The following is a 27,796-nucleotide window of genomic DNA, read 5'->3' as shown; positions in this document are numbered from 1 at the left end:
CATGCACAACATATTATCAACTCAAGCACTGTGCAGACCCTGTGGGTTAGAACACATGTGGAGTAGTAAACATATTTTCTATATGCAATTGAAGTTCAGAAATGAAAGAAAAATTGATGGAAATTGATCGAGGAGCACTTCCTGCTAATGAAGTTCTGCCTTATAGGACTGACAATCTATACAAATCAAAAGGCCATCAGATTTAATGGATTCTATTGAATTTCACTACATTTGGTTTGCATTTGATAGACAGGAAAAGACCACCCATTTGTACACACTGTTTATTTAAATTAAGAACAGCATTTTTATAGTTCCATGTATCTATATCTGTAAAAGATTGCCTAATTATAAGAATTCTTCAGCTCTTCAAAAAGGACGTGGGCTGTTGAACATGACTCTGTGTATTTACTGTAAGCAATTTTATTTAGTTTTAAGTAAATTCTGTTGATGTACTATAGTTTGTTTGGATTAAATTTGGCACATCTATTTTTTCCAAAAATACCTGCTTGTTTCCCATCAAGCCTGATTTAAACTGCCTTTCATGTTCCCAATGGTAGTTCATTTAGTCGGAATATCTTGGCCAGAGTGCCTCTTTGAGATTTTTTTCTCTTAACTTTCCCCTCCCTTTGCAAAGGCCTTCCCCTCACCCTATGATTATATGGCATCCAGCGAGACCAGGAAGTCTATCCATGAAACCTCCATTCATATCAAGTTCTTGGGAATCTGAAGTGGCAACTTCTAAGACAGCACTATGGAAATTCATTTTCTCTTTTTCTGTCATCTGTCTCCCTACTATGGATCCCTGTACCTCAGATCCTGTCAGAGACACAGATAGACATGTTTCAGGAGCAATGGATGACCCTAGGAGGAAATCCTGTTAAGCACTGTTCATTAAAAAATACCTACCTAGCTTGAAATCAGTTTGTTTTCTAAGTGGAGAAAATGTGTTCAGACCCTAAGATGTGGTTCATAATATGACTGGAAAAGTTGACAGAGAATTTTATGTACCTATATACAGAGCTGTATTCCTCCCCCCACAAAAGGATATATTTTGCACCCACCCTGCTGAGGTCTGGAAGGCCCTTCATACCTGGCTCTGTTCCTAGGCCTGAAGCCTGTGTGTCTATGGAGCTGCAGTTGTGTTTTGTATTATCTTTTTATGATTGTTTTTAGTCTGGACTACCATTTTTGTTTAATGTCTTTTAAAAGCTGTTTTTAATCATTCTTTTGATTTTGTAAGTCACCTAGTCTTCTGGAGTGAGCAGCCATATTAAATGTGATTGATTTGTTATGTACTGGGCTTTTGGAATAGCACCACGTGCGTTGCTGGAGAACTAACGGTTCTCCAGCAACCCAGACAGGACGTCTCTGGTCCTGAAATTGGTCAACTTTGGGCAGCAAACATGGGTTCAATCCAATTGGTTGCTACCAGAGGGTCTGGCTATATATTGTGGCAGGGTGACTCCAAATCCTCAGTACAGTTTCAGCTTAAATAAAGAATGAGTTTCTCTGTACTCAACTGCGTGTCTTCATTCCTGCTCATCAGAGCCTACAACATAATATGATTAATTAATTAATTAAATAAATACCCTCCTTTATTGTGGAAACCATACCCCAACCTCTGATCTATTTTGCCATTAGTACAAATCTATTTGACTGAATCTATTTTTGTGGATTTTCTTTTTTACATTTACTGTATTATATTGCTGGTATAAACACACACATCATTCAACCAAGATTATATGACTTTAAGCTTTCATATAACAAAGTGACATATATCCTTTCAAAGAAAGATGAAGAGGAAATAGGGAATAGCTTATATGGGGGAAAGCAATTTTGGGAGTGGTAATGAGAAAAGCAGATATGACAAGAACAATTTTTTTCTTTTCCCACCCTGCAATTCAAATTTTAATACTGTAACCTATCACAAAACCATGTGTGAAAATTTGACGTGGTTCATTCACTAGTTAACTAGGTAGTGATTTGATGTTTTGGAAAATTTGATGTTCTGGAAAATAAGCAAAAGGAAGGCTCTATTTTAAACTGGAATCAAAATGCATTTCTCAGTCTCAGTGTCTGAATTAAGGTGATCTACACAATCTGAAGCAAAATGCAGAATACAGAATTGGATGGGACCTTGGGGGCCTTCTAATCCAGTCCCCTGCTCAGGCAGGAGACTCTAAATCATTTCAGACAAATGGCTGTCCAATCTCTTCTTTAAAACCTGCAGGACGGAGCACCCACAATCTGTGGTCTGAAGCCATTCCACTGATTAATTGTTCTCTTTGTCAGGAAATTTCTCCTTAGTTCTAGGTTGGATCTTTTTTGTGTATTTCTTTATCAAATGGCTGAACATATATTAAGTCCAGATAATCCATTCTTTTACTCAAGTTTACTTCCTGAATCAAGGCACCAAAACTATATGGAGCACAGAAACATGGGCAAAAGCAGTTTTTCTAAACTGATTGCAAAATTTAATTCAGTCAGTCCAACTCAACAATCTAAAAAAGTTGAAATCTATTCAAAGCTAATTCATTGCAAAAAAAAGCATCAATGACATGGAGCTTTTATAATTATTATAATTATATAATAATATTTTATAATTAATAATTAATAAATATTTAAGAAAGAATTATATTCTTGTGGCCAAACTAGCAACCCAACTTGTTCTTGAGTAAAGATTTCCCTTATCCACTTGTGTCCAACTCTAAGGGGGTGAAGCTCAACTCTGTTTCTAGCTGGGAGAGCCAGCGATGTCTGAAAACACTTCTGTGGTCATGTGCCCGGCATGATTATACATCAAGGCTCAGTCAATTATCTTTTCTTCCACCAAAGTGGCACCTACATTGCATTTGCATGCTTTTGAACTGTCAGGTTGGCAGGAACTGGGGCAAGAACAGGAGCTCACTCCCTCATGTGGTGCTTGGGTAATCAAATTATTCCATTGTTGTTGTGTTGTTAGCTGCAAGTCGTGTCCAACCCATCGCGACCCTATGGACAACGTTCCTCCAGGCCTTCCTGTCCTCTACCATCTTCTGGAGTCCATTGAAGCTCACGCCTACTGCTTCAGTGACTCCATCCAGCCACCTCATTCTCTGTCATCCCCTTCTTCTCTTGCCCTCAATCTTTCCCAGCATTAGGCTCTTCTCCAGTGAGTCCTTCCTTCTCATTAGGTGGCCAAAGTATTTGAGTTTTAGCTTTAGGATCTGGCCTTCTAAAGAGCAGTCAGGGTTGATCTCCTCTAGGACTGACCGGTTTGATCGCCTTGCAGTCCAAGGGACTCACAGGAGTCTTCTCCAGCACCATAGTTCAAAGGCCTCAATTCTTTGGCGCTCAGCCTTTTTTATGGTCCAACTTTCACTGCCATACATTGCAACTGGGAAGACCATAGCCTTGACTATACGCACTTTTGTTGACAGGGCGATGTCTCTGCTTTTTAGTGTGCTGTGTAGATTTGCCATGGCTTTCCTCCCGAGGAGCAAGTGTCTTTTAATTTCTTGGCTACAGTCCCCATCTGTAGTGATCTTGGAGCCCAGGAAAATAAAATCTGTCACTACCTCCATTTCTTCCCCATCTATTTGCCGGGAATTGAGAGGGCCGGATGCCATGATCTTGGTTTTTTTAATGTTAAGTTTCAACCCAAGTTTACACTCTCCTTCTTCATCCGCAACAAGAGGCTCTTTAGTTCCTCTTCACTTTCTACCATTAGAGTGGTATCATCTGCATATCTTAGGTTGTTGATATTTCTTCTGGCAATCTTAATTCCAACTTTTGATTCATCTAGCCCTGCCTTTCTCATGATGTGCTCTGCATATAAGTTAAATAGGCAGGGCGACAGTATACAGCCTTGCCAGACTCCTTTCCCAATTTTGAACCAATCAGTGGTTCTGTGTCCAGTTCTCACTGTTGCCTCTTGGCCCGCATATAGGTTTCTCAAGAGACAAATAAGATGGTCTGGTACGCCCATCTCTTTAAGGACTTGCCACAGTTTGTTATGATCCACACAATCAAAGGCTTTAGCATAGTCAATGAAGCAGAAGTAGATGTTTTTCTGGAACTCTCTAGCTTTCTCCATGATCCAGCGTATGTTGGCAATTTGATCTCTAGTTCCTCTGCCTCTTCGAAATCCTGCCTGTACTTCTGGTAGTTCTCAATCCACAGACTGCTGGAGTCTAGCTTGTAGGATTTTAAGTATAACTTTACTAGCATGAGAAATGAGTGCAATGGTGCAATAGTTTGAACATTCTTTGGCACTGCCTTTCTTTGGAATTGGAATGTAAACTGATCTTTTCCAATCCTGTGGCCACTGTTGAGTTTTCCAAATTTGCTGGCAAATTGAGTGTAGCACTTTTACAGCATCGTCTTTTAAGATTTTGAATAGCTCAGCTGGAATACTGTCACCTCCACTAGCTTTGTTGTTGCTCAGTTTTTCTAAGGCCCACTTCACTTCACATTCTAGGATGTCTGGCTCGAGGTCAGTGACCACCTCATTGTGATTATCAGGGACGTTAAGCTCATTCTTGTATAGTTCTTCTGTGTAATTTTGCCACCTCTTCTTAATCTCTTCTGCCTCTGTTAGGTCCCTGCCATTTTGGTCCTTTATCATGCCCATTTTTGCATTAAACATTCCCTTCATCTCTCCAATTTTCTTGAAAAGATCTCTGGTCCTCCCTATTCTATTGTTTTCTTCTATTTCTTTGCACTGTTCATTTAAGAAGGCATTCTTATCTCTTCTAGCTATTCTCTGGAATTCTGCATTCAATTGGGCATATCTTTCTTTTTCTCCCTTGCCTTTTGCTTCTCTCCTTTCCTCAGCTATTTGCAAAGCTTCCTCAGACAGCCATTTTGCTTTGTTGCATTTCTTTTTCTTTGGGATGGTTTTGGTTGCTACCTCTTGTACAATGTTGCGAACCTCTGTCCATAGTTCTTCAGGCACTCTGTCTATCAGATCTAATTCCTTAAATCTATTTGTCACCTCTACTGTATATTCAACAGGGATATGATTTAATTCATACCTGAGTGGCCTAGTGATTTTCCCTACTTTCTTCAGTTTAAGCCTAAATTTTGCAATGAGTAGCTCATGGTCTGAGCCACAGTCAGCTCCTGGTCTTGTTTTTACTGACTGTATAAAGCTTCTCCATCTTTGGCTGCAGAGCATATAGTCAATCTGATTTTTATGTTGACCGTCTGGTGATGTCCATGTGTAGAGCCATCTCTTGGGTTGTTGGAAAAGAGTGTTTGCTATCACCATCCTATTCTCTTGACAAAATTCTATCATCCTGTGCCCTGCTTCATTTTGTACTCCAAGGCCAAACTTGCCTGTTATTCCGGTTATCTTTTGGCTTCCTACTTTAGCATTCCAATCCCCCATGATGATAAGGACATCATTTTTTGATGTTAGTTCTATAAGGTGCTATAGGGCTTCATAGAACCAGTCAATTTCATCCTCTTCAACATTGGTGGTTGGGGCATAGACTTGGACTACTGTGATATTGAATGGTTTGCCTTGGATTCAAACTGAGATCATTCTGTCATTTTGGGGATTGTATCCCAGTATTGCTTTTCCTACTCTTTTATTGACTATGAAGGCTACTCCATTTCTTCTGAGGGATTCTTGCCCACAGTAGTATACCTGATGGTCATCTGAATTAAATTCACCCATTCCTGTCCATTTTAGTTCGCTGATACCTAAGATGTTGATGTTCAATCTTGTCATCTCTTGTTTGACCACGTCCAGCTTTCCTTGATTCATGGATCTTACATTCCAGGTTCCTATGGAGAAAAAATCTTTACAGCATCGGACTTTCCTTTCACCACCAGATACATCCACAACTGAGCGTCCTTTTGGCTGTGGCCCAGTCGCTTCATTCTTTCTGGCACTACTAGTACTAGCCCTCTGCTCTTCCCCAGTAGCATATTGGATGCCTTCTGACCTGAGGGGCTCATCTTCCAGCATCATATCGTTTTGCCTTTTGGTACTGTCCATAGGTTTTTCATGGCAAAGATACTGGAGTGGGTTGCCATTCCCTTCTCCAGTGGATCACGTTTTGTCAGAACTCTCTGCTATGACCTTTCCTGCATGGCATAGCTCATAGCTTCATTGAATTACGCAAGCCCCTTCACCATGACAAAGCAGTAATCCATGAAGGGTAATTATTCCATATGATATTTTAAAACAGAAAAAAAATGTCATTGCCTCAAAGTGGCAGAATGATGTCAAGGAAATGTTAATGTCAAGGTTCCGACTGACGAACCCAACTGAGCAAGCACCATCAAGGCAATCTGATCTCTTAATGCAAAACTTTATTGAGTACATCATTTCCAGTGCTCCAACTCGGTTATGATTAGGGTTATGTTTACGGTTATTATTTTGGCATGAATGAAGCAAAACCAGCTCTGGCTAATTCCTGCACAACCCGCTATAGTTAAAACAATTCTCCTTGCCCCTATTAGTGCAGGTCATGTGGTCCAATCAAGTGTCAAGATATTATTATGAGAAAGTGTCTCCGTGTATTTGCAAACATCTGCTGAAACATCCATTGTTCACATAGGCCAACTTCTTGTTGTCTGGAGCCTGCATTCCATTTCCCCCTCCCCTTTGCCTAGTGCATTGGCAAGCTGAGAAGCAATAATGGTGGCCACATCATACAGATGCTTGAAGCTTGACAGTTAAAATGAAATTATGCAAGAAAGAGTCCTTGTCCTCCAACCTTCTTACAGTTGAATAATATACAAAATGGTCCAGGATACTGGCACTTTTTCTTTAGAAGATGATACCAGCAATACAAATCCTATGAAGAAGGTGAGCTGTTTCATTCCATGAGGTCACTGTTAACTGCACTTATGGATTTCACTGTTATGAGATTTTGTGCAACTTTGAGAAGGAGTAAGGCTAAATTGTATAGAATTCTATGCATTATGTTTAAAAATCTAATGTATGTTTTCGTAAGTGCTTATAAAAGGTCAAGTTGAATACAATGAAATCAAACTGGAATTCTTTGTTTCTGAAAAAAGTATGATATTTCACCTCAGACCTACCATCTTTTCCAGTATTTTTATAATATCAAGCAAGAGTTGTATGTAACTGTTATAAATTTTCTTTAGGGAATTAGCTAAACAGATCCTTCAAGAGAACATCACATCTCCAATGATGAACAAAGAAGTACAGTAGAGATCTTCATTGTATCTTGACTTCTTTGTTAGTCTTGCCACTTTGCCTTCTTATTCTCAGCAAGCAGTCACATTTGATTTTTGTACTTGTTATTCAGCTTTACATCTTCTTGTCATGACAGGTGAATATATACAGTATATTCATTTTTCTGGTAGTTCAGCTGGTCATTTCCCTTTTAGCTTATGAGTGACACCTTTTCAGCTGTAGCACAGCTGACACAGTCAAAACAAACCTTTCCATGGCACCAACTTTTCGTAATAACTTTTCATTATTTGATTTTTATTGGGAAGTAATGCCAGATGGCTGCTTTTAGTGGAGAGGAGAAAAGATTTATGTGTGTCATCAGGATGGCACCACGGATTGCAAGAATTGAAGGAAAAGCTGCAAAACAATCTGTGAAATGATTGAACAATCACAGAATACACTATGGGTGTGTTGCCTGCAATAATTCTTTTTAGGTCTCACCTAGGTAAAAAATTGCCACAATGGTCAAAACTCAAAACACTTTATTTTGCTCATTGATCAGCCTTAATATAAAGCATTAAATAAAATAAAATAAGATAAATGAAACAAAATGCAGTAAAAATAAATTGAAGACTGTCACCACAAGTGAAACGTTTGTAGTTCAAGTAAATTATTTTGAACATTGAGACTATTCATGTTAAGCTTCATTTAAGACCTTCATAGATAAAGCTAGGAACAGTTAAGAAAGAGGGTTAGCAGTTATTGTTATTACTAAACTTGGAAGAAGTTTAATTAAGTTAAGTTTCTAATAAAGTCTCTGTTGAATCTTGTTGGCTATTAAACAAAAGCTGGTGACATTATAGGGGTGTGCATCATTCTGATCAGTGAAGAGCATAGTGGCTCACATGGTTAGAATGCTGGGTTGACAATCAGCAAGCCCACATTCAAAATCCAAGTGCTGCTGTGTGACAGAGTAAGCTCCCCATTTGCTCCAGCTCTTGGTGATCTAGCAGTTCGAAAGCATGCAAAAAGTAGATAAATAGGTACCACTTTGGTGGGCACTTAATGGGGACATGAAAGGAGCCCCCAACTGGGTGTCCCCTGGGCAACAGTGTTGTCACCAGCTAATTCTTTCAGCCCAGAAGCACCTGGCTATATTTTCCAGGGCCTTAATTGATAACACTGTATAAAGCATACTACATTTTTTATCAGATGAAATAGTTTAATGGCCTTTTACCAGATACAGAGGGAAGGCTGGCACCAGACAGAACTGGAATCAATCATCTACAAAAAATGTGCTATGGATCTTGAAACATGTATTTTATTTTTTTTATTTTATTTTTTATTACATTTATATCCCGCCCTTCTCCGAAGACTCAGGGCGGCTTACAAGCTTAGCAGTAGCCTTCATTCTATGTATATGCCTGCTTGTTAGGGCTTTCACACACCCCCAAGCGGCATTATTACAAAGTCAGCTTATTGCCCCCAACAATCTGGGTCCTCATTTTACCTACCTCGGAAGGATGGAAGGCTGAGTCAACCTTGAGCCTGGTGCGATGCGAACCTGCACTAATTGCAGGCAGCTGGTGTTACTTAAGGAGGCATAAGCCCACTGCTCCACCAAGGCTCATGTAGATCAGAGGTGATAATCAAAACATTCTAAAATCTGTGCTTTTAATGTGATACTTCATTGGCAACTTGTGCACAGTTTGTACTTCCTGGCATCTTCTTGTTTAACAAACAGCAGTCCAGTCCTACTTATGATCAGGAGATTAAAAATGTTTTTTGTTCTTCATGGAAAAATGGATAGATGCATTACTTAACAGCACTGGATAAGATTTGGAAATAATTCAGTCTGTGTTTTATTATATAATGCACATGAACAGAAGTGTAATCTGGTCCCAATCTTTTACAGTCAATTGAATAATAAATCCCAGATTTTTATTTGGAGCTAAAACATCAAAGTGTGACCTCACCATGCCCTTCTCCCATTGGATCACCCTATCATTTCAATCTGCTACAGAAAACTATAGCTCCTTTCTCATCCCCATATTCACATGGCGAGTAAGTGGAGCAATGGGTGGAAACTAATCAAAGAGCAACCTAGAATTAAGGAGAAATTTCCTGACAGTTAGAACCATTAATCAGTGGAACAACCTGCCTCCAGAAGCTGTGAATACTCCAACATTGGAAGTTTTAAAGAAGTGATTGGACAGCCATTTGTCTGAAATGATATAGGGCAGGGGTGTCAAACTGCCGGCCCCTGAGCTGGACACATCATCTGGAAGCCGCACCCAGCCCATTGCTGGCAATGGCAAAACTCTCCTGATATGTTGCGCGATGTCACATGACTTTGACATGTCTGGTATAGGGTTTCCTGCCTGAGCAGGGGGTTGTACTAGAAGACCTCCAAAGTCCCTTCCAACTCTGTTATTCTGTTCTGTTCTGTTTTGGGTGGATGACCTCATCTTTTTTGCAGATGGCAAGGAACAGAGGAAGGCCAGTATCAGAGGCACAAACAGAAGCATCATCTTGACTGTGAGGGGAAAACGAAGGGAAAGACAAAAAGGCTTTATATACTACTCCCCAAATTATCTAATTAGGCCACCTAGCAGTGTCAACCTTGATGTACAGAACAACAAAGCTGATTTTGATCGAGTCATATAGGAACTGTTACCTAGAGAAAAGGACTGAAACATTTTTCTTAAAGTCCAGAACAACATAACATTCAAAATCAGCTCAGTATATTTGGAAGGAGGAGCAGGAGGAGCAGGAAGAGCAGGAGGAGGAAAAGATATACAGCACCACCAGACTTGCAAGATTCTGCTACCGTAGCCATTTTCAGTAACAATAGGATTAGCCTTCCTTTGCAGTTAATTTCCTGGTCTGGTCTATCTGATGGGGCTGCACAGACAATATCCCATTAGAATGACTGCCCAGTTAAGGACTAGCTGGGAAGTGGGTGGGGAGACTCCTGTAGTATTAACTGATTATTTCTTTGAAGACAGTAGTCAGTCAATGGATCTTCCTAATGCTAGAATGATAGTCTTTAGAAATGTTTTAATGTGAAATCTCTGCTGGTCAGGAAATAAAGTGGATATGCATATATGAAAAAGAGTCTGGGAGTTTGAAAGAAATAGAGAATGAAAGGGAAAAAAGACATCGCATTTAGAATTCCTCAATGGTATTAGATAACACTAAAGGAAACCTGAGATTGCCAATTTGTAGGGAATCTCTTTTTTTGTGCTGCTTGCCACCACTCATCCTATAGCTGTGTATTTCCAGATAAAATGTTGGATGCAGTATTATATATGAACTAGGATAGATTACACCATAAATTTCCCCATGTGCTTGTCCTCATCTGCAGCCATGTGAACAAGAGAAGAAAAAAAAGACAGCCTACGATGCTATTTTCAGTTTGCGCCTTTTCCCCCTTTACAGAGAATGCCCTTTATGTGGGATGTTATTTTTACTCCATCACTGAAGGGAAGATTAAGCTTAATCCTCAAGCTTAAAAGAAGATTGCAAACATATTGTCTATGTATCATCTGAAATGTTTTTTTAAGTCTTTCAAATGTACATTATATAGCCAGGCTTCTGTAGTTAATCCTGAAATATGTTCACACATTTAATTTCTGCTAAAGAGTTGTTCAAGAAAAAGAGCTCTCCAATATTAGTCTCCATAAAAGGGCATCACCTAAGAAAGGAAACACAATTAAGCCCCACCTAGCAATCTGTAAAATTCATTCTAGAATCTCACCTGGTATTCCTTCATGAATCCAGTAATTAATGTCTGTTCCTCTACCATCTTCAAAAACATTGGTAATGTTGAGAGGCTTCAAATGTTTCATGATTTCCTTCATGATACAACGAGCCTTAAGGCTGCCTGTGAAAGCCAGGCCAGTGGGCGTAAACGTTCCTTCGTCTGATTCCATAACCATATCAAAGTTGGAAATGTTTACCTGAAAAACAGAAAGTTAACTTCTATTGAAATACAGATGATGTTGGAAGGGTAATTTGGCAAGTACACCATGTCAGTGGTCATTTGTCTTCCTGGGATGCCATGAGATTAGATAGGAAAATTATCTAGTGCATATTGTTTTGATAAACTGCAAGTTTAATTACATGGCTAAACCACAGAATTTGTTCAGTGTTGTCTATGATCCTTGTTTACAGACTCGATTACATTGCACTTTGCAGGCCTAGCTTGTGGGAGCATTTAAAATCCCAGTTTCTAGATTTTGAGATAAATAGCGATTTTTCCTTAGGTAATTATCACACTGGATAAAATAAATGTAAACTAGGTCAATAATTTTTTACCTTTTCAAGTGAATAAATAATATGGTATGTATGTATCTTCATTTATTAAACAAATGCTGGGATTATAAATTACTGCGTCTTGCATGACCTTTCAAAGTTCTATGCAAATATTAATTAAACTTGTTTAAAAATATTAAGTAGCAAGTAATTATTACTAAGCTGAATACTTCTACCCTGGGAGTGCTGATTAATTTCCTGGATACCCTAAGGGGAAATTTGGAAGTTTGGATTTAGGAGTTTCATTTAGTTTCATTTTTCTTTTTGATCTCGAAACATCTATGTTTAGTTGCAAAAAAAAGGGACACAATTGGCATTGCCACAGCCATATAACAGTCCTGGGCTCCGGAATCCCAGCTTATGTTTCACTTAATAGCGCAAGGAGATTTTTTAGCTCATTATGGCGGTCTTTCCCAACCATCTGCCTTTCAGAAGTTTTAAATTTCAACTCCCATAATCCTCCAGCGACAATGGCATACCAAACGGTCTATCATATTATGCTGGTAAAAAGCATTCCTTCGCTGCTGCAGTCTATAACTGGGGACAGTTAGCACTTGCTCAGATAAATCTCTAAATTGCAAACTTGGTCCTTCAGGAGGCATGCAGCCTGTTCGGGACTGGTAGCCTGCTCTATTTAGGGGGGTCAGATTTCCTACCTAAAATATCTCCATTCCAGAGTGTTTGTCCTTATCTATTCCACACAGAAAGGAGGAAAGTACATTGCTAGACACCCTCCCCACCCCCCACCCCACCCCAGGTTTCTCTGTACATGGCTATGGGTGTATGGTGGCTGGTTTGCAAAAATTAGAGCTGTTAGGAGAGGGAAAATTACCTGCCATCCTAACGTTGTTCTTCCTGCATGTAAAGACCCATTGAAAGCTATGATGATGTCTCAAAATTTCAGTTCTGCAATTGGGTATTTTTCCTGACAACTGTGACCTTGGTTGAAGGTTAGCATAGAACACTTACAGGTAAATATTGTAGATATGTATGTGTGTGCTGGGAAAGATTGAGGGCAATAGAAGAAGGGGACGACAGAGAATGAGGTGGCTGGATGGAGTCACTGAAGCAGTAGGCGTGAGCTTAAATGGACTCCAGAAGATGGTAGAGGACAGGAAGGCCTGGAGGAACGTTGTCCATAGGGTCGCGATGGGTCGGACACGACTTCGCAACTAACAACAACAACAACATGTGTGTGAAGGAGAAGTTAGGATGTTTGGTGAGGCAGGTACATACTGCATACCTTAGCAAGAAAAATCAAGGTGCTTGTTTTTCCTGGAATTTAGACTGACTAGTAACTTACTGGAAAGATTAAGCTTCAGATTTTCCAGCTTATGAAATTGATTAGATTGCCCCACGTTCAGGGTACAGGTGAGGTGAGAGTTTTCACAAATGAGAAAACAGCTTTTCCTCAGGTCCCACTGAGCTTCAGCATTGCAAATTGCAAAATGGATCTTTTGGAATTGTGGCTGATCCCTCCTTCCTTAAAATTTGCAAAGTAGATCTGTCTTTCTCTCTTCACAGGGAGAAAATTTAAAAAAATTAAAGACAGAGGGAGGAAGAAAGAAAATGAGAACAGGAGTGGTAGGAAGAGGCAATAAGGTTGACAAAAGAGGAAAAAAACCTGGTCCTAGCCAATTCTATTTCTGCCAGGTCCCATATTTATGATGGTTGCAGTGTCCTGAGGTCATATGATCCTCTTTTGCAACCTTCTGACAAGTAAAATCAATGGGGATAGTAGATTCACTTAATAATGATGGTACTAACTTAATTCCTATGGCAAGAACAGTCATAAAATGGGGCAAAATTCACTTAACAACTATCTTGCTTAGCAACAAAAATTTTGGGCTCAATTGTGGTCATAAATTGAGGTCTACTTGAACAAGATGTGCCATGGCTAAGGTTAAAAAAAGTCAAAACATGTGAATAATTGACAATCATTGTGCATCACAATAATGTATCTCCATATGATTTTTAAAATCACTGCTACCATATAGTCAAGAATAGGCTCATTTTTAATGGTGAACTATGAGTACAAACAGCAGCATGACAGACTGAGGATGGGAATCTTATTAAGTCCTTTTAATGAATGATTTATAATATTCAAAGCAAATACTTTCAGAGTAACTTAACCACCTAAGGGTAGCTAGTAATGATAACAGTTAAGAGGCCAGTCTGAGACTAGGTAAAAGGAATATATATGAAACAGATGAAATATCAGAGCGTAAGTGAAACAAAAGTATTGGTAGCAGGATTAAGCAAATCTGGTGTCTCTGATGACAGCTTCTCGGATCTCCATGTAATCGGGGGAAAAAGAGAATCCTTTACAATGGTGGGATTTTATAAGCTGGTGGCAACAGCACATTCCTCAATGTCTATGGGGATTCTCAGTCATCCAGGTCATGGTTGTCAAAGGTGCTTTTTCAAGAGGCAACTGGATTTTCTTGTTTTTCTTTGAAGACATTTAGCTTCTCATCCAAGAAACTTATTCAGCTCTGACTGGATGGAGAATGGAAGGATTTAAATTCAGTCAGAGCTGAAGAAGCTTCTTGGATGAGAAGCGAAATGTCTTCAAAGAAAAACAAGAAAGTCCAGTTGCCTCTTGAAAAAACACTTTTGGGAGCACAGTTGTTACCCCTTTCAGCAATGGCTCACATCTTTCTAATATCAAATCCAGAAGGGGAAGCCTACCATTAGTATATGATATGGTTACACCTCTCCACCCTTCCGTTTCTTATTCTCACTCTTTAATTTGGCACATATGTTTAAAACAACAAAGTTTCTACCAAAAAAAAAATCAGAATGAAAAAGAAACCTATCAAAACTTTTTTAAAAGCAATTTTGTTAATGAATTAATTACAATAGCTAAATTATTGCAAACTAAAAGAAAGATAGAAAAATAGAAAAAAGGAAAAGTGCAAAGGGAAATAGTATAGCTTTAAAAAGAAAAGAAATATTAAAAAAGATAGTCACAACCATCATCTAAACATAGAACAATTAACCAGTGGGACAACCTGCCTCCAGAAGTGGTGAATGCTCCAACACTGTAAGTTTTTAAGAAGAGAATGGACCGCCATTTGTCTGTAATGGTATAGGGTTTCCTGCCTGAGCAGGGGGTTGGACTAGATGACCTCCAAGGTCCCTTCCAAATAATAATAACAATAATAATAATAATAATAATAATAATAATAATAATAATAATAATAATAATAATAATAATAATAATAATTTTAGTAAATTTGCGCTTTTCTTAAATTGTAAGCAATCTCTTCCCATATCCTATCTTTTATCTATAAATAAATCCATAAAGCATCATCATTAGAGCCCTGGTATCAGCAAATACTTATTAAGAGTTACCAGAAAAAACAGTATATCTATTTTAATCTTGAGGAAATAACCCAATTTTATATTCTTTCCTTTTAGGAACAGACTTCTAGACTGTATAGGTCATCCTTGACATATGCCCATAATGGAGCCATAGAGTTGTATGTCATGACGGTCGTAATTTTATGACTTTTTTGCATTGGTCATTAAATGAATCATCATGATCATTCAGTGACTTAGCAGTCATTAAACAAATAGCATAGTCATTAAGCCAACCAATGCTTTGCTATGGGCATGGTTTTGCCAAAAATAGGAAGCAAGTGCTGGTTTTTAACAAAATACAGTCATGTCACTGCAGGATGCTGTAAATGTTTGTTAATGAAGCTGTGTTCCTGAGCACTCAAAGTTTGGTCACATGACTCAGAGTGGTTCAACCTTCATAACTTTGAATCTGGCTCAAAAGTCTCCTTTCTTGGGTTGGTTGTAATTTTGAATGGTTACTAAACAATTGGTTGTAAATTAAGGAATACCCGTAGCTCCTGGAAAGAATAATAGTTTGACATGCATTCAGATCTCTGATTAGCAATGGTACACCGAGTGCATAGTCTTACAGAACCTTGCCATAGATAACCTTGTGAATCATTTAAGTTGTAAAGCACATCATTAACTTTTCTGCTATACCATTTCATTGTTTTCAACCTCTGGATTCTGGACTTGTTAGAGAAGAGTGATACAACTGAAGCCATTAAAGTCACATGCAGTCTTCCCAAAGCCTTTGGTAAGATATCCAGAACTTTTTCAAAGGTTGTCACCTATTTGTAATTTTTAATGCAGGGAAATTGATTAAATATAAATGGCATAATCATATTAAGTGAATTGAATTTAACCCAACCATATAGTCCCATTCATCAACCATATGCCAGTCCCAAGTCTGGATAAATGGGAAGGGTTAGGGAAAGCAATAGTGAACGACACTGTAAAAAATCTCACAAGAACACTTTATGGCAATAATTCAACATGACTCTGATATGGATACCAACAGTGGACCCTTCCGGCTGGATGATAGCATTGAATTAATTTAATATAATTTCAGCAATGTTGGAAGTAAATTGAATCTCTTTTAGCTTTTGTTCTGTTGTATTGAAATGTGTCCCTGTTATTCTGTTCATAGTCCAAATGTTATCTTGTGCTGCAAAGAAAAAAAATTACATCCCTATGATAGAACAATAAACAAAGCAATGGAATATTTTGGTGCTCAGGACTTTTTTTAAAAACAGAAATGCCCAGAACACTTACAGTTTTGCATCTCAACCTCAAATCATGACATATAATGACTGCAGGGCGAAAGTAGAGTTTTGCGGCTACTGTTCTAACAGACATCTTCATTTGGGAATAAGCCTTCGCAGCTAACAACAACAAAAGGTTTTATTGCAGAAATATTAATATATATTCCATTATAAAAACAATGCAGAGATAATCTACAGTATAATTTTGTGCATGCCTGGTTGTTTGCCAGAAACAGAAACAGATGAAAGATAGTTGGTGTACCCAACATTTAGTTTCCATGGGATTCAGTAACTCTTGGTTGTCTTGAGGGTTTTTGCTAAGTCTGTTTGTTGCTTTCCTTATTCACTGCTGATTTCTGGAGGGTCACTTGGAATTTCTCTGAGTGGTAGAAACCTGGGTTATTTTCCTGGGACAAATGGAAAATGTTGTATTGAATGTACAATAGTTGACTATTAAATCTAATCAAAGTATGCATGTGGAGATATGTGTGTGTATGTCTCTGTCTATCTCTCTTCAGTTCCCTCTGGACAACAAAAAGGTAACTACTGATGTCAAAACAAGTTCAGATCAAACTGGGTTCTCTTAAGCAATTTAAGTCAGGATTGTCTATCAGAGGCATAGATTTAATGTGGGCTCAGCTGTTTCTTCCATGTCTTCTCATATTGGAAGGCTCCTTCAAATGTGCAGGCTCATTAAAATATCAATCCATGGAAGTAATCACTTTTGTCAGGGAATAAACTGGACGCTGGGCTCTTACTACAATGTGCAGTGCAAGCTTCCCCACAGGAGATGTCATCAGAATGGGAAAAATAAGTCAAACCAAATTGGATTGATAGGTGTAGAATTTCCCAAAAGCCAGTTGACAGCCCTGAAGGATGAACACCACAACCAGATCTGAAACTGCAGGAACATTCTCTAGTGTCAGAGCTCCAAATTCAGCAGGAAAACAAATATAGATCAGGAAGTTGAAGATAACACCTATTAAGTAAGGCAGAAAAAGAAGAGCAGCTTGCCAGAACTGGCTAATCCATTTGTAAAAAATTGACTGTGATATTATATACCTGATATCACACACCTGGACACTTCACCTTAATACCTGAACTAAATCCTCGTTGACATCATGCTGGCTCACTAGGCTAAATTCCAGACCAAACTCCTTGGAGAATAGATTTACAATAACCTGCAATACATTTTTTATCTGAGTTCAGAGCATTAGTAATGATTTTCAAAGCTCTAAATGGGTTTGGAACCTCAATTCTGACTGAGTATCTCATCTTGTCTAACTCCTTTTTATGACCCTGACCTTAAACCTTAAAATCTGCTGAGGATCAGAATAATATGTGAAGGCACTTGAGAGGGAATATGAGTGAACATTCTCAAATGGTGGGTTTGAGAAACTCAGTTGAGTTTGCTTCCAGGATTAATGTCTAAAACCAGCCTGATCCAGGGGGACAGACTTGGTTAGCCCCTCCAACTAGTAAAAAAAAACATTAGAGAGCCATATTCCATATTCCCTTAGACGCCAGCAATGGATTTCAAAATGACAACTGGTCTTTTTTCAGCTACTCTTTCTCTCCAGCTATTTTCCTTTGAGAATTTTGAGTAGGAAAAAAGGCTCAGAAGTCCCAGTATAGCTGATTATGAAGAGCTGGTTTACCAATATACAAGATTGGATCATCTAAACTTTAATGGCCTTTTAAATGCATTTTAATTGTTGTACATTAAATGTTTTTCACTGTCTCATTTCATTATTGATTTTTTAATCGGACTGTTTCTGTCGAAGATTGTTTCATTCCAGCATTTTTGCATACATCTGAGGAAGAACAATACACAAATATTATCTGTTCTATTACTAGTAATAGTAGCAATATTAGTAGTAGTAGTAGTAGCAGCAGCAGCAGCAGCAACAATATATGTGGTGGGATTATGCCCATCAACTCTAAGAAAATGCTGACAAAGCTGCCATGTTTCAAAATGCTATTATTTTCTTCTGAACTTTGATTTTGCTGTGAATAGAATCCTAATTAAGCTGCACTAACATCTTGGCTATTGACTTTCTTGGATCATAGGAATGTCTAGTGCATTGTTATTTATATACAAGAGGTATTTCTAGTTTACTGAGGCAGAAGTAAATCAGGCAGATAATCCATCTATGATAGAGTCAAGAAAAACTAATTTCTATATTACAGTCAAAATGTATCCAAGGAAATCAAAATATTTAAAATTAATATTATTGACATTGATTTGTTTAAATGAATAGATTCATTTAAACATCTGCAATGAAAAAAAAAATCATATGGAAGGCAATGACTAAAAACCAAGAAAATTCCTGACTTGGAAAAAGCTGACACCAAATTGGTCTAAAACCTTAATAAAAGTATTTGGGATTTTGGAGATGCACTGGTCAATGTCAGTCATGGTATCATTGACTAACTTGTTTTAATTATTTATCCCTCTATTTGATAAATATTATATTCTACTACTATTTTAAAAAATAGTTATCTAACATTTGCCATGGCCTTGTGAATTATTACCACATACCAATATAGATGAAATCCTGACATTTAGCCAATGTATCTATATACTAGTTTAGTAGTATATAGATAGATTGGCTAAATGTCAGGATTTCATCTATATTGGTATGTACCTGAAGCTAGCGCAAACAGTCTATTATTCTTTTTTGAATGACCTACAATCTTAAAGAATGTTAAAGAACTTAAAGAACGTGTAAAATATCTGAGACCCATTACTTCTATGGAGCTCAAATTTCCATAAAGTTCACACCAGTTTTATTTGCAAAGTTGAAGCTGTTGCAGCGTCTCCATGGTCACTTAATCGTAATTTCCAATACTCCCTTGCAAGCAAAGTCAATGGGAAAGCCAGAAGGAAGTTAGAAGTCACTTTGGCTCCCACTGTTTGGTCCGTCCATGATCTTTACCTGTTTGGGTAAGTAAATATTGTCCTATTATTGAAGCTTGTTTGCCATTACAATTATTTTTCTATTTATGATATATATACAGTACTTCTTAGACAGTTATGGGACTGTCAAGCATTGGGGTAAAAAAGGTCAGCCTAAAATTTAGTGTTCATACTGCTCACATCATATTGCAGTACCTTTCTCTCAAAGGGTGACCAACAGGTCACAAAGTTGTCTAATATTAATTAACCACAAGGTTATTTATTTGAGGGGATTTACATATATACACAAGCAAGAAAAATAAAGAGAGGACTGGACTTTACAAAAGAAGATAATAATAATAATAACAACAATAATAACAACAATAATAATAATAATAATAATAATAATAATAATAATAATAATAATAATAATAATAATAATAATAATAATAATAATAATAATAATATGTTGGAAGGGACCTTGGAGGTCATCTAGTCCAACCGCCTGCTCAGGCAGGAAACCCTATACCATTTCAGGCAAATGGCTGTCCAGTCTCTTCTTAAAAACTTCCAGTGTTGGAAGTTAGACTCTCTTATTATTGATGCTTTGTCATAATATCTATTTCTTGCTAATCATTACTCTTTTAAGACAAAAGAATTAATTATGCTCAGTTTTGTACTTTGCCAAGCTCATAATAAAACCACTATGTTTAATGAGCAATCCAATCATTTTTAAAAAAATAACCTTTAAAATGTAAAGATTTCAAGTTTAAATGATGGATCATATGCCTGTGCAATTCAAGTAATTACCAGCTATAAGAAGTATTCTGTTCTGGGAATCCATTTCTCAGAAATATGGGCTACATATCTCTGTAAAAAGTTAAGAAGTTTTTAAGTGGATTATTTACAACATTAATCTGGTGGTTTTTTTTGCCAGAGTGCTTATTAGACTTTCCTGCTGGTAGATATATAGCCAAATATAACATAATTATAACAGATCAAATGTGATATCTAAGAAAGGATTGAAATATTCCTCCAAAAGTACATTTTTTTCCTTGTTCATTTCTTTCCCATCCCCCCCCCAGAACAACTTTCTCCCCTTCCTGTGCATGTTCTCACTATTCAGATTTGATTTAGTGATGCCCAAGGCCTCCTTCCTAGCCCGCTCTATTATTTAGGCAATTCCTTTCATACTTAGAATATAAAATGGAACTATTTATAACATTTTCCTGTCAAATTTTCAATAAATAAGATTAGAAACAGCACAGAAATACAAACTCTTTGGCAAGCAAGGAAAAATTAGTCTACTAGAAAGTGATGGCAAGGGAAAAATTCAATAGCTGTGTAGGGCAGAATAAATATTATACACAAATGAATGTAATAAACCCTAGCATCTTTATTTTGTTGCTACTTGTGTAGGGGAAATTTGGAGACGAGAAATGCCAGGAGAATGCTCAATCTTTTCCTTCTCAACATCTGGTCACACATGCCTTTTTGGAATAAACATACTGTAGAACAGACATGTCAAACACAAGGCCCGGGGACCGGAACCGGCCCGCGAAGTGGTTTCATGTGGCCCGCGAAGCCATCCTGGAAACAGTGAGGGAACGGCCCCCACTGCCTTGGCCCTGGCCCAGAGACCCTCCTTCTGCCAGACCCCCTCAGATCTGTCCCACTCCTGCCCAGGCCCCCATAGGCACCCTTGATGCGAACGATGTAGGGCTGGCCACGCCCACCCAGTAGGCCATACGCACTCTAGCCACGCCCACCCAGTAGGCCACGCCCACCCTGGCTATACCCACCCGGCCCCCTGACAGCAACTGCAATGCTGATGCGGCCCTCAATGAAATTGAGTTTGACACCCCTGCTGTAGAACAACAGTCCCCAACTTTTTTGGCACCAGGGACCAGTTTCATGGAAGACAACCTAGATCCCTTGCATGCTCAGTTTATAGTAGGGTCCATATTCCTATGAGAATCTAAAGCCTGATGATCTGAGATGGACCTGAGGTGGTGATACTAGCGCTAGGGAGTGGCTGCAAATACAGATGAAGCTTCACTCACTTACCTGCTGCTCACTTCCAGCTGTGTGGCCCAGTTCCTAACAGGCCACGGACCAGTACCAGACCATGGCCTAAGGATTGGGGAGCCCTGCTGTAGGGGGTTCATCCATAGCCTTTTAAATGTTAAAAAATATTAGCCTCTGCATGCCACCAGAGACATCTATTGGGGTGGCCTCATTGGATATAGAACATAATTTTTTGGGCCGTTTGGGTCATGGCAAGGTAAGTGAGCATTTAAAAAAAATAGGTGTGCTATGGGCATGGTGCTTGGCGATCTGAGATGGAGGCATTAGATGCAATTCTCTTCCATCTTTCCATCAAAACAGTGAATGAAATATCATTTCAATGTTATAAAGCCAGTCACATTTGGCCATGTTGGGGGGCAGGGAGGATGATGAAGTTGTGTCCCTTCTGATGTTACTGGACTACAATTCTCATCAACTGGACTGCTGACCATACTGGATAAAGTTGACAGAATTCAATTCCAGGTATCTGGTTCATTATTCTTGGCCTAAGAAATGTTACTGAATGCAAATGAAGTTATTTCAAAATAAGGACAAAGCTTTTCAAACATTTTTAATGAATAAAATGTGCATATGTGTGCTTGTCTGTGTGCATTTATCTTATTAGAAGCAGCAAATAGTTTTGTCTGAGTTTTAGAATCAGACACAAGTATTTTGCAAACATCAGCTAAATGTAAAGACACTTGTACCAAATGTTTTATTTCCTTCATGTTTGAGTAAGTATTGGAAATAATTAAAATCAAATTAAGCTATGAAATGTTTATAAAATAATCATATTTAGCTCTGAGACAATTCTATTAAGTTATCCCTCATGCTTTGAGGAGATAGTTATGAATAAATGCCACAAGGATGAGATGTCATCCTATCGTTCTTTTACCTCATTTTTAAATTTTAGAAATACATCATAAAAACATTTGTGATGTTAAAAATATGCCTCATTTTCTACAGATAAAATGCACATTAAATCCTAAATCTTTCATAAAAAATCAATTGAGTTCAACCCAACATATTGTAAAATGTACTTTTAACACAAGTGAAATATACAAAATGTTTACTCACCCCTTTTCCATTCATAAATCACAAGAACTTAGTTATTTATGGAAAGTGCTGATGATAACCAAAATATCCAGGCACAACAGAAAACCCTTTTTAATTTTCAGGGCAGGTACCCCAATGAGATTATTTTTCTCCTTGCTAAGACTAAATCTAAATTAGCAAGTTAGGGGCCAAATCAAATATTTATCTTAATAGCTGAGTGTAGGGTTATCCCCCAAAGAAAATTATATACCAGTAAACAGTACTAGAATGCAGAATAGTAGTAATGGACATGTTTTCCCTCTAAATATTTTAGCCAAGGGGAACAGGATTTTTCATTTGGATTATAGCTCAAATTCTAAAAATAAATGTGGGGCAGCTGTAAATATTGTTGAATATTACATTGTGACTGGCAAACTAAGGTCTAGAAAAGGATTCTATAGACCAGTGCATTATCTCTGAGAATATGAGCAGAATTTCCAAATTTGAACCGTAATATGATTATGGCTGCTTGATTTTTTTTCCTTCCAACTCTACTGCTCACAAGTAAGGATTGCAAGAAGACTGCTAATGAAATGAAGTAATATTCATTTTATTCATTATATTTATATGGTTGCCCATCTCATAAAAAACATGACTCTGGGTGGCATACAATAAAAACCATAAAACAATGATATAAAAAACAATGAACCCAAAGAATTAAACATATTATTCTATCAAGTTACTTACTTTATGTAGCTTGTAGTATTGTTCCGCTCCAATTCCCCCTTGCTCTTCTCCAGTCCAAAGCACCAAACGCAGAGTTCTTTTGGGCCGGAGTCCTGTTATTAGATAGAAAATAAACAAGCTTCTCTCTCATCTCAGCCCTTGAAAGCTTTTTTACCATTTTTAGCATCCTAAGAAGCCTGCCTTAATGTATTAGGAGAAAAAAAATAACATTTTGCCTATCATGGAAAGTAAAATATTTATTTTAAAAAATAACATTTTGCCTATCATGGAAAGTAAAACATTTATTTTAAATGCATCTCCTCCCAATCTGTCTCTTTTTTCGTCTCTCTGCACTGTTTCTGAAATCTCCACCCTGCCCCATCGCATTTTTACAATCAAGCTAATTTCTCTCTTTTTTTCTTCCCTCATTTAAGCACACACACACACACACAAACATCTTTTTACATTTCTTTCTATGTGCTTTCTTCTTTTTCCACAGCCCACTTCTGCACAGGATTTCTGCACTCCTAGCACCATTATTCCATTCTGATTTTTTTTCTCTCCATCATTACTCTACATCTTTTAGCATTTCTGAAGTAACAATTCATAGCAACTCCCCATCATTGTACAGTAGTGTGATCCAATGGTCTGCAGGTGGTCTGCATTAAGGTTTTATGTGAAGGCTGGGTGATACTAGAGTGGAAATCTTCCTTGCTTTCACGCTTAAGCTACACACAAAGACAACCAATTTGTTAACAATGTAGGTCTGTTCCAATTGTGTATAAATAATCTGTTTGGGTTTAAGTTTTTAGCTGGAGAAAATGGTCTGGGGTGGAGGAAGAGTTAAACGACTCCAGGAAGGGTATGGTTTAGCAATCCTGCTGTTCCTGGTTCACAAACTGGGAACTAATCATAGGATCCCAAAACAAAGAAAGGCTTCCAGACAAGTTCCCAAAGGCACCTGTTGCACCCACCCCAGTGTCTGCTGTTTGCTGCCTCTTTGGCAGCTAGCCAAAAAATTTGTTTCCCCCCCCCCCATCTGCTGCTGCACTGAGAGGAAAGGGTGTGTTTATGGTGTTGCCTATCAATATCTTCCAGAATAAATTTTGCAAACTGTGGCAATGAAAGAACCCCAGGAAACGCATTTGTTTGCATCCCCAATAGGTTTTTGTGTAACAAGCTGATAGTCCTGTTTCTTCCAATCTAGATTCACAAAAATCTATGATTTTTTTGGAAACTCAGTGTTGAGAGACAAGGCAAGACCATCTGTGTTTTAATGATATTTATGAAGGAATAACCTTAAAATTAAATATAAGCCATTTGAAAGCCACCTAATACATTTAAGTCCATCTATATTAGATTCAGCCCAAGTGAGGCATGCACTAAATTCTTTTACCCTTTCAATAGTTACTGTGCATGAAGAAAGATTACTTGAGATGAGAAACACAGGTAAAATGAATCCATCTTTCATACAAAGCAATAACTGGGTTTGCACTGTGCATTGTGTTATGGTTTCCTTAAGTATAGATTTTAACATAAAGTAAATATCCAAAACATACAAATTCTAGAGATGTTTGATAAACCAACATGAACTCTCGTAATCCAAAATCAGTTATGGACAAGTATATTGAGTGGACCTTGTTGGGTAGTACAAATAAGAAGCAAATTCTTCTCTGGATGGAAAAAAAGTATTGACTGAGCATGACTTTTCAACATCCATGCAATTCTCCTGTTTGTTTGCGGGGATTGAAACAGAGGTATGAGATGCACATATGACATGTTAACTATATATCAATATTAGACAACGAAGATTAACCAATGGAATTAGTCCAGCTTTTCTGAAGTTCTTACTTTCTTTCATTACAGATCCATGAGTTGATTTATTTTAAATCCATTTAAAAGAGTTGAAGTAGAACATAGCTAGGATGCATATGACATGTTTCATGAGGATTACTTATTTACTTTTGGTAGTTTCTCCTGTCATTTCCATTTGGGCGTGGTGTTGATGGTAAAAAAAGTGATCTGATTTGACAAGACATAAGAAATTCCTTGAATGCCGCTAATATTTAACAGTCTGAGTGGAAATGTATTTGACACCTTTTAAAGACCACCTCATGGCAATGCTCCCATCTATCTATAACTTGTTTGCAGAAAATAAAGCCCAGTAGCTACATATTTAGAGACATATTTTATTACAGCCTTTGCCTCATGTGTCAGATACAAGAATAAGATACAAATCTATGCAAGGAATGCAATTAAATAAATATTTCCCCACAATACTCAGAATCCAAAATATTACTGTGATAATTCACTGGATCAACTGAAATACTCTAGCCAAGTCCTCTCTTTCTAACAATTTAATCCAACTTTCTAAATTTACAATGTAAAGTAGAATGATGTATTTACCAGAAAGGAAGACAACCATTTCACAAGGCTTAGCTAGGAAGAAGAGAGGGAGGAGTTATTTTGGGAGGCACTAGTCAAAAGGATCATTATTTACATCACTGAGATACTCAGTGCTTTTTTTGTAAAAGAAAAAGGTGCTGGAACTCACACATGTCATACAACCTGCCTTGCCTACCCTACAAGGTTCCATCCAAAAAAGGTACCGGAACTCCGTTCTGAGCATTCTATGAGAAAAAAAGCCCTGGAGATACTAAATAAACAAGAAGACTTCTGAATATGTAGGTTCTGTAGTTTGAACAGGCTTCTTAGTGGAAGTTGTGAAGAAAGATTATGAACAGTGTTTTGATATTTTAAGACAAGGAGAAAAGACCTTCTTTTTTAATATCGTGGAGGAAGATGTTATTAGATTTGGTTTTTTTAAAAAAAAAATGATAGAAGACGTCAGTGACAAGCTGGATCAAATTGGACAGGTAGAGATTCTTGGAAAAAGGTAGTCCCTCAAGTAATCCAATCCCAAGGCATGCAGCGCTTACAGTGACAACCAGCCCCTTGAAGTGCACTTGGAAACATGCCAGCAACCAGTGTGGCTCACATATACCATGTATCTGGTAGCATTTACTACCCATGCAGCTGCATTTTGCACCAGTTGAAGTTTCTGAATGCTCTTCAAGGGCAGCCACATGTAGATGTGTTTATTAAATAAATGAATAAAAATTGAATAAATAAAATTCTTGCAGGCTCAATGCATTTGATTAAATAAGTTCTAGTTATAATTTCAAAGATAAATCTGAGAAACAAAATGACATATAAAGGGAAAAGAGAGATATAAAGGGAAAAGAGATACGCCAAGAGACAAGCTCAAGATTTTTAGTTCTAGACATCTTCCCTTTAGAAAAGTAATCTGTCAATTAAAGATTAATAGACAGGAATAGACATAAGACTGGAAAAGGTTAGAAGTACACTTGAGAGTAATTGGTGCTGAGACAATAGCTGTGCTCTTTGAGAGGAAAAATAACAATATGTGAAGGTGCTGTGGAGAAGGTTTCTAAGACAAAGATGTCAACAGAGAAGATAAAATTAAACTTGACAAAGACTATTGCAAACTAAAAAAGGGAAATGAAGAAAAAGATGCCTTCAACTCTAGTTTGACTCCTGGTGACAGTTAAGAATTTCTACTCTGTAGTCCTCCAAGTGGACTTGATTTTGACACTCTAGCTATCATGGGAGTTGTTTCAGTGATGCCCTGTCCAAATCATATAAATCCTGGCAATTGAAACCTAACACCAAATTAGGAAGAAGTAAAAGTTGCCTAAGTCATTTACTTCTGATTAGATAACTCCTCAGAGTTGATAAAAATACTTGAGAGATGATAAATTCTTATACTATTTTCAAATATATAGTACAACTGCTTTCCTTATGACAAATGTGTTGGCCTGTTTAGTACCCTCACTTGCCCTCACATTGTCAAACATGGAGACACAGGATTATCTTGTCATTCAACACCATACGAAACTCCATTTGCTGCCATCTAGTGATGATCAGGATTGTTGTAGCCTTACCCATATAATTAATCTTCTTGAAGGTGACGAGGACAAGGGGCAGGGAGTATTTTTATTTCGTTTTGTTTTTGCCTCTCTTCCCTGATCCTTTGAATCAGATTTGTTCATCCTCCTGATCGGTTAGCAACCCTGATTCTGATGGTTTTGAGATTTTTTTCTTGCCCCTACCCCAAATATGAACTAACATTCTTAGAAGTTGAATTCTATCAAACCATTTCTCCTTCAATCTTATTCCTGTCTATCTACTCTGACTGGAAGCTATTTTTGAGGTGTCAGGCGAAGGCATATCCCATTAGCCATTCTGTGAATCTTTTACCTTTTTAAACTGATGATGCCTGGAATTAACTTGTGACTTACTGCATTCAAAGCTGATTCTCTACCACTAAACCAGGGCTCTTCAAACTTGGCAACTTTAAGACTTGTGTACTTCAACACCCAGAATTCTGGGAGTTGAAGTACACAAGTCTTAAAGTTGCCAAGTTTGAAGACCCCTGCACTAAACTATCAGCCTTTCCCTAAAAGTTTCTAACAATTGAACTTACACGTGACCCAGGTCTAAGAAATTGACCACCACTATTCTACATAAGTTCTTTCCGCATAAAAATGCTCAATTTTACTCTTCTTTCTTCTCAGCCGAAGATCCATACACATAATATAAGGCTGTCTTGAGCAGAAAAAAAAACATGTTTCCTTTATCCTTATTTTGGCAATAACATAACACTTTTTTAACCTTTAAACTAGACACTCTGCCATTGTCATTATGTGCCTCTGCTTTCTGAGTGAAATGTAGTGATTTATATTCAGTCCATATTTTTAATATAATTTTCTCTTCCTCACTGTGACACCAACTTCATCTATTTTGATGCCTCACACAACATTCTCTCTCAAACTCCATTTTCATATAGTTACAAACACAGGCGAGAGAGAGAGAGAGAGAGAGAGAGAGAGAGAGAGAGAGAGAGAGAGAGAGAGAGAGAGAGAGAGAGAGCGCAATGATACAATGGCTGCTTCTGAATGCAAAGAGACATATTATATAGTTAAA

The 27,796-nt window shown here is 37.7% G+C and overlaps 1 protein-coding gene across 1 annotated transcript in view; it reads right to left on the bottom strand.

Moving 5' to 3' along the window:
* Positions 1-27,796, bottom strand: part of CPQ (carboxypeptidase Q) — a 154,258-nt gene that overhangs the window by 21,204 nt on the left and 105,258 nt on the right. Inside the window, exons 6-7 of the mRNA XM_081325399.1 lie at positions 22,811-22,902; positions 10,896-11,097 (exon numbers count right to left, since the gene is read on the bottom strand). Of these exons, the coding sequence (XP_081181525.1) occupies positions 10,896-11,097; positions 22,811-22,902 (294 nt within the window). The remainder of the gene's footprint in view (positions 1-10,895; positions 11,098-22,810; positions 22,903-27,796) is intronic.

Source organism: Vipera berus (genome assembly GCF_964194415.1).
Source record: "Vipera berus genome assembly, chromosome: 3".
NCBI classification, from domain to species: domain Eukaryota; kingdom Metazoa; phylum Chordata; class Lepidosauria; order Squamata; family Viperidae; genus Vipera; species Vipera berus.
Note: the sequence above shows the minus strand (reverse complement) of the source record. Positions and strands in the feature narration are given on the sequence as shown.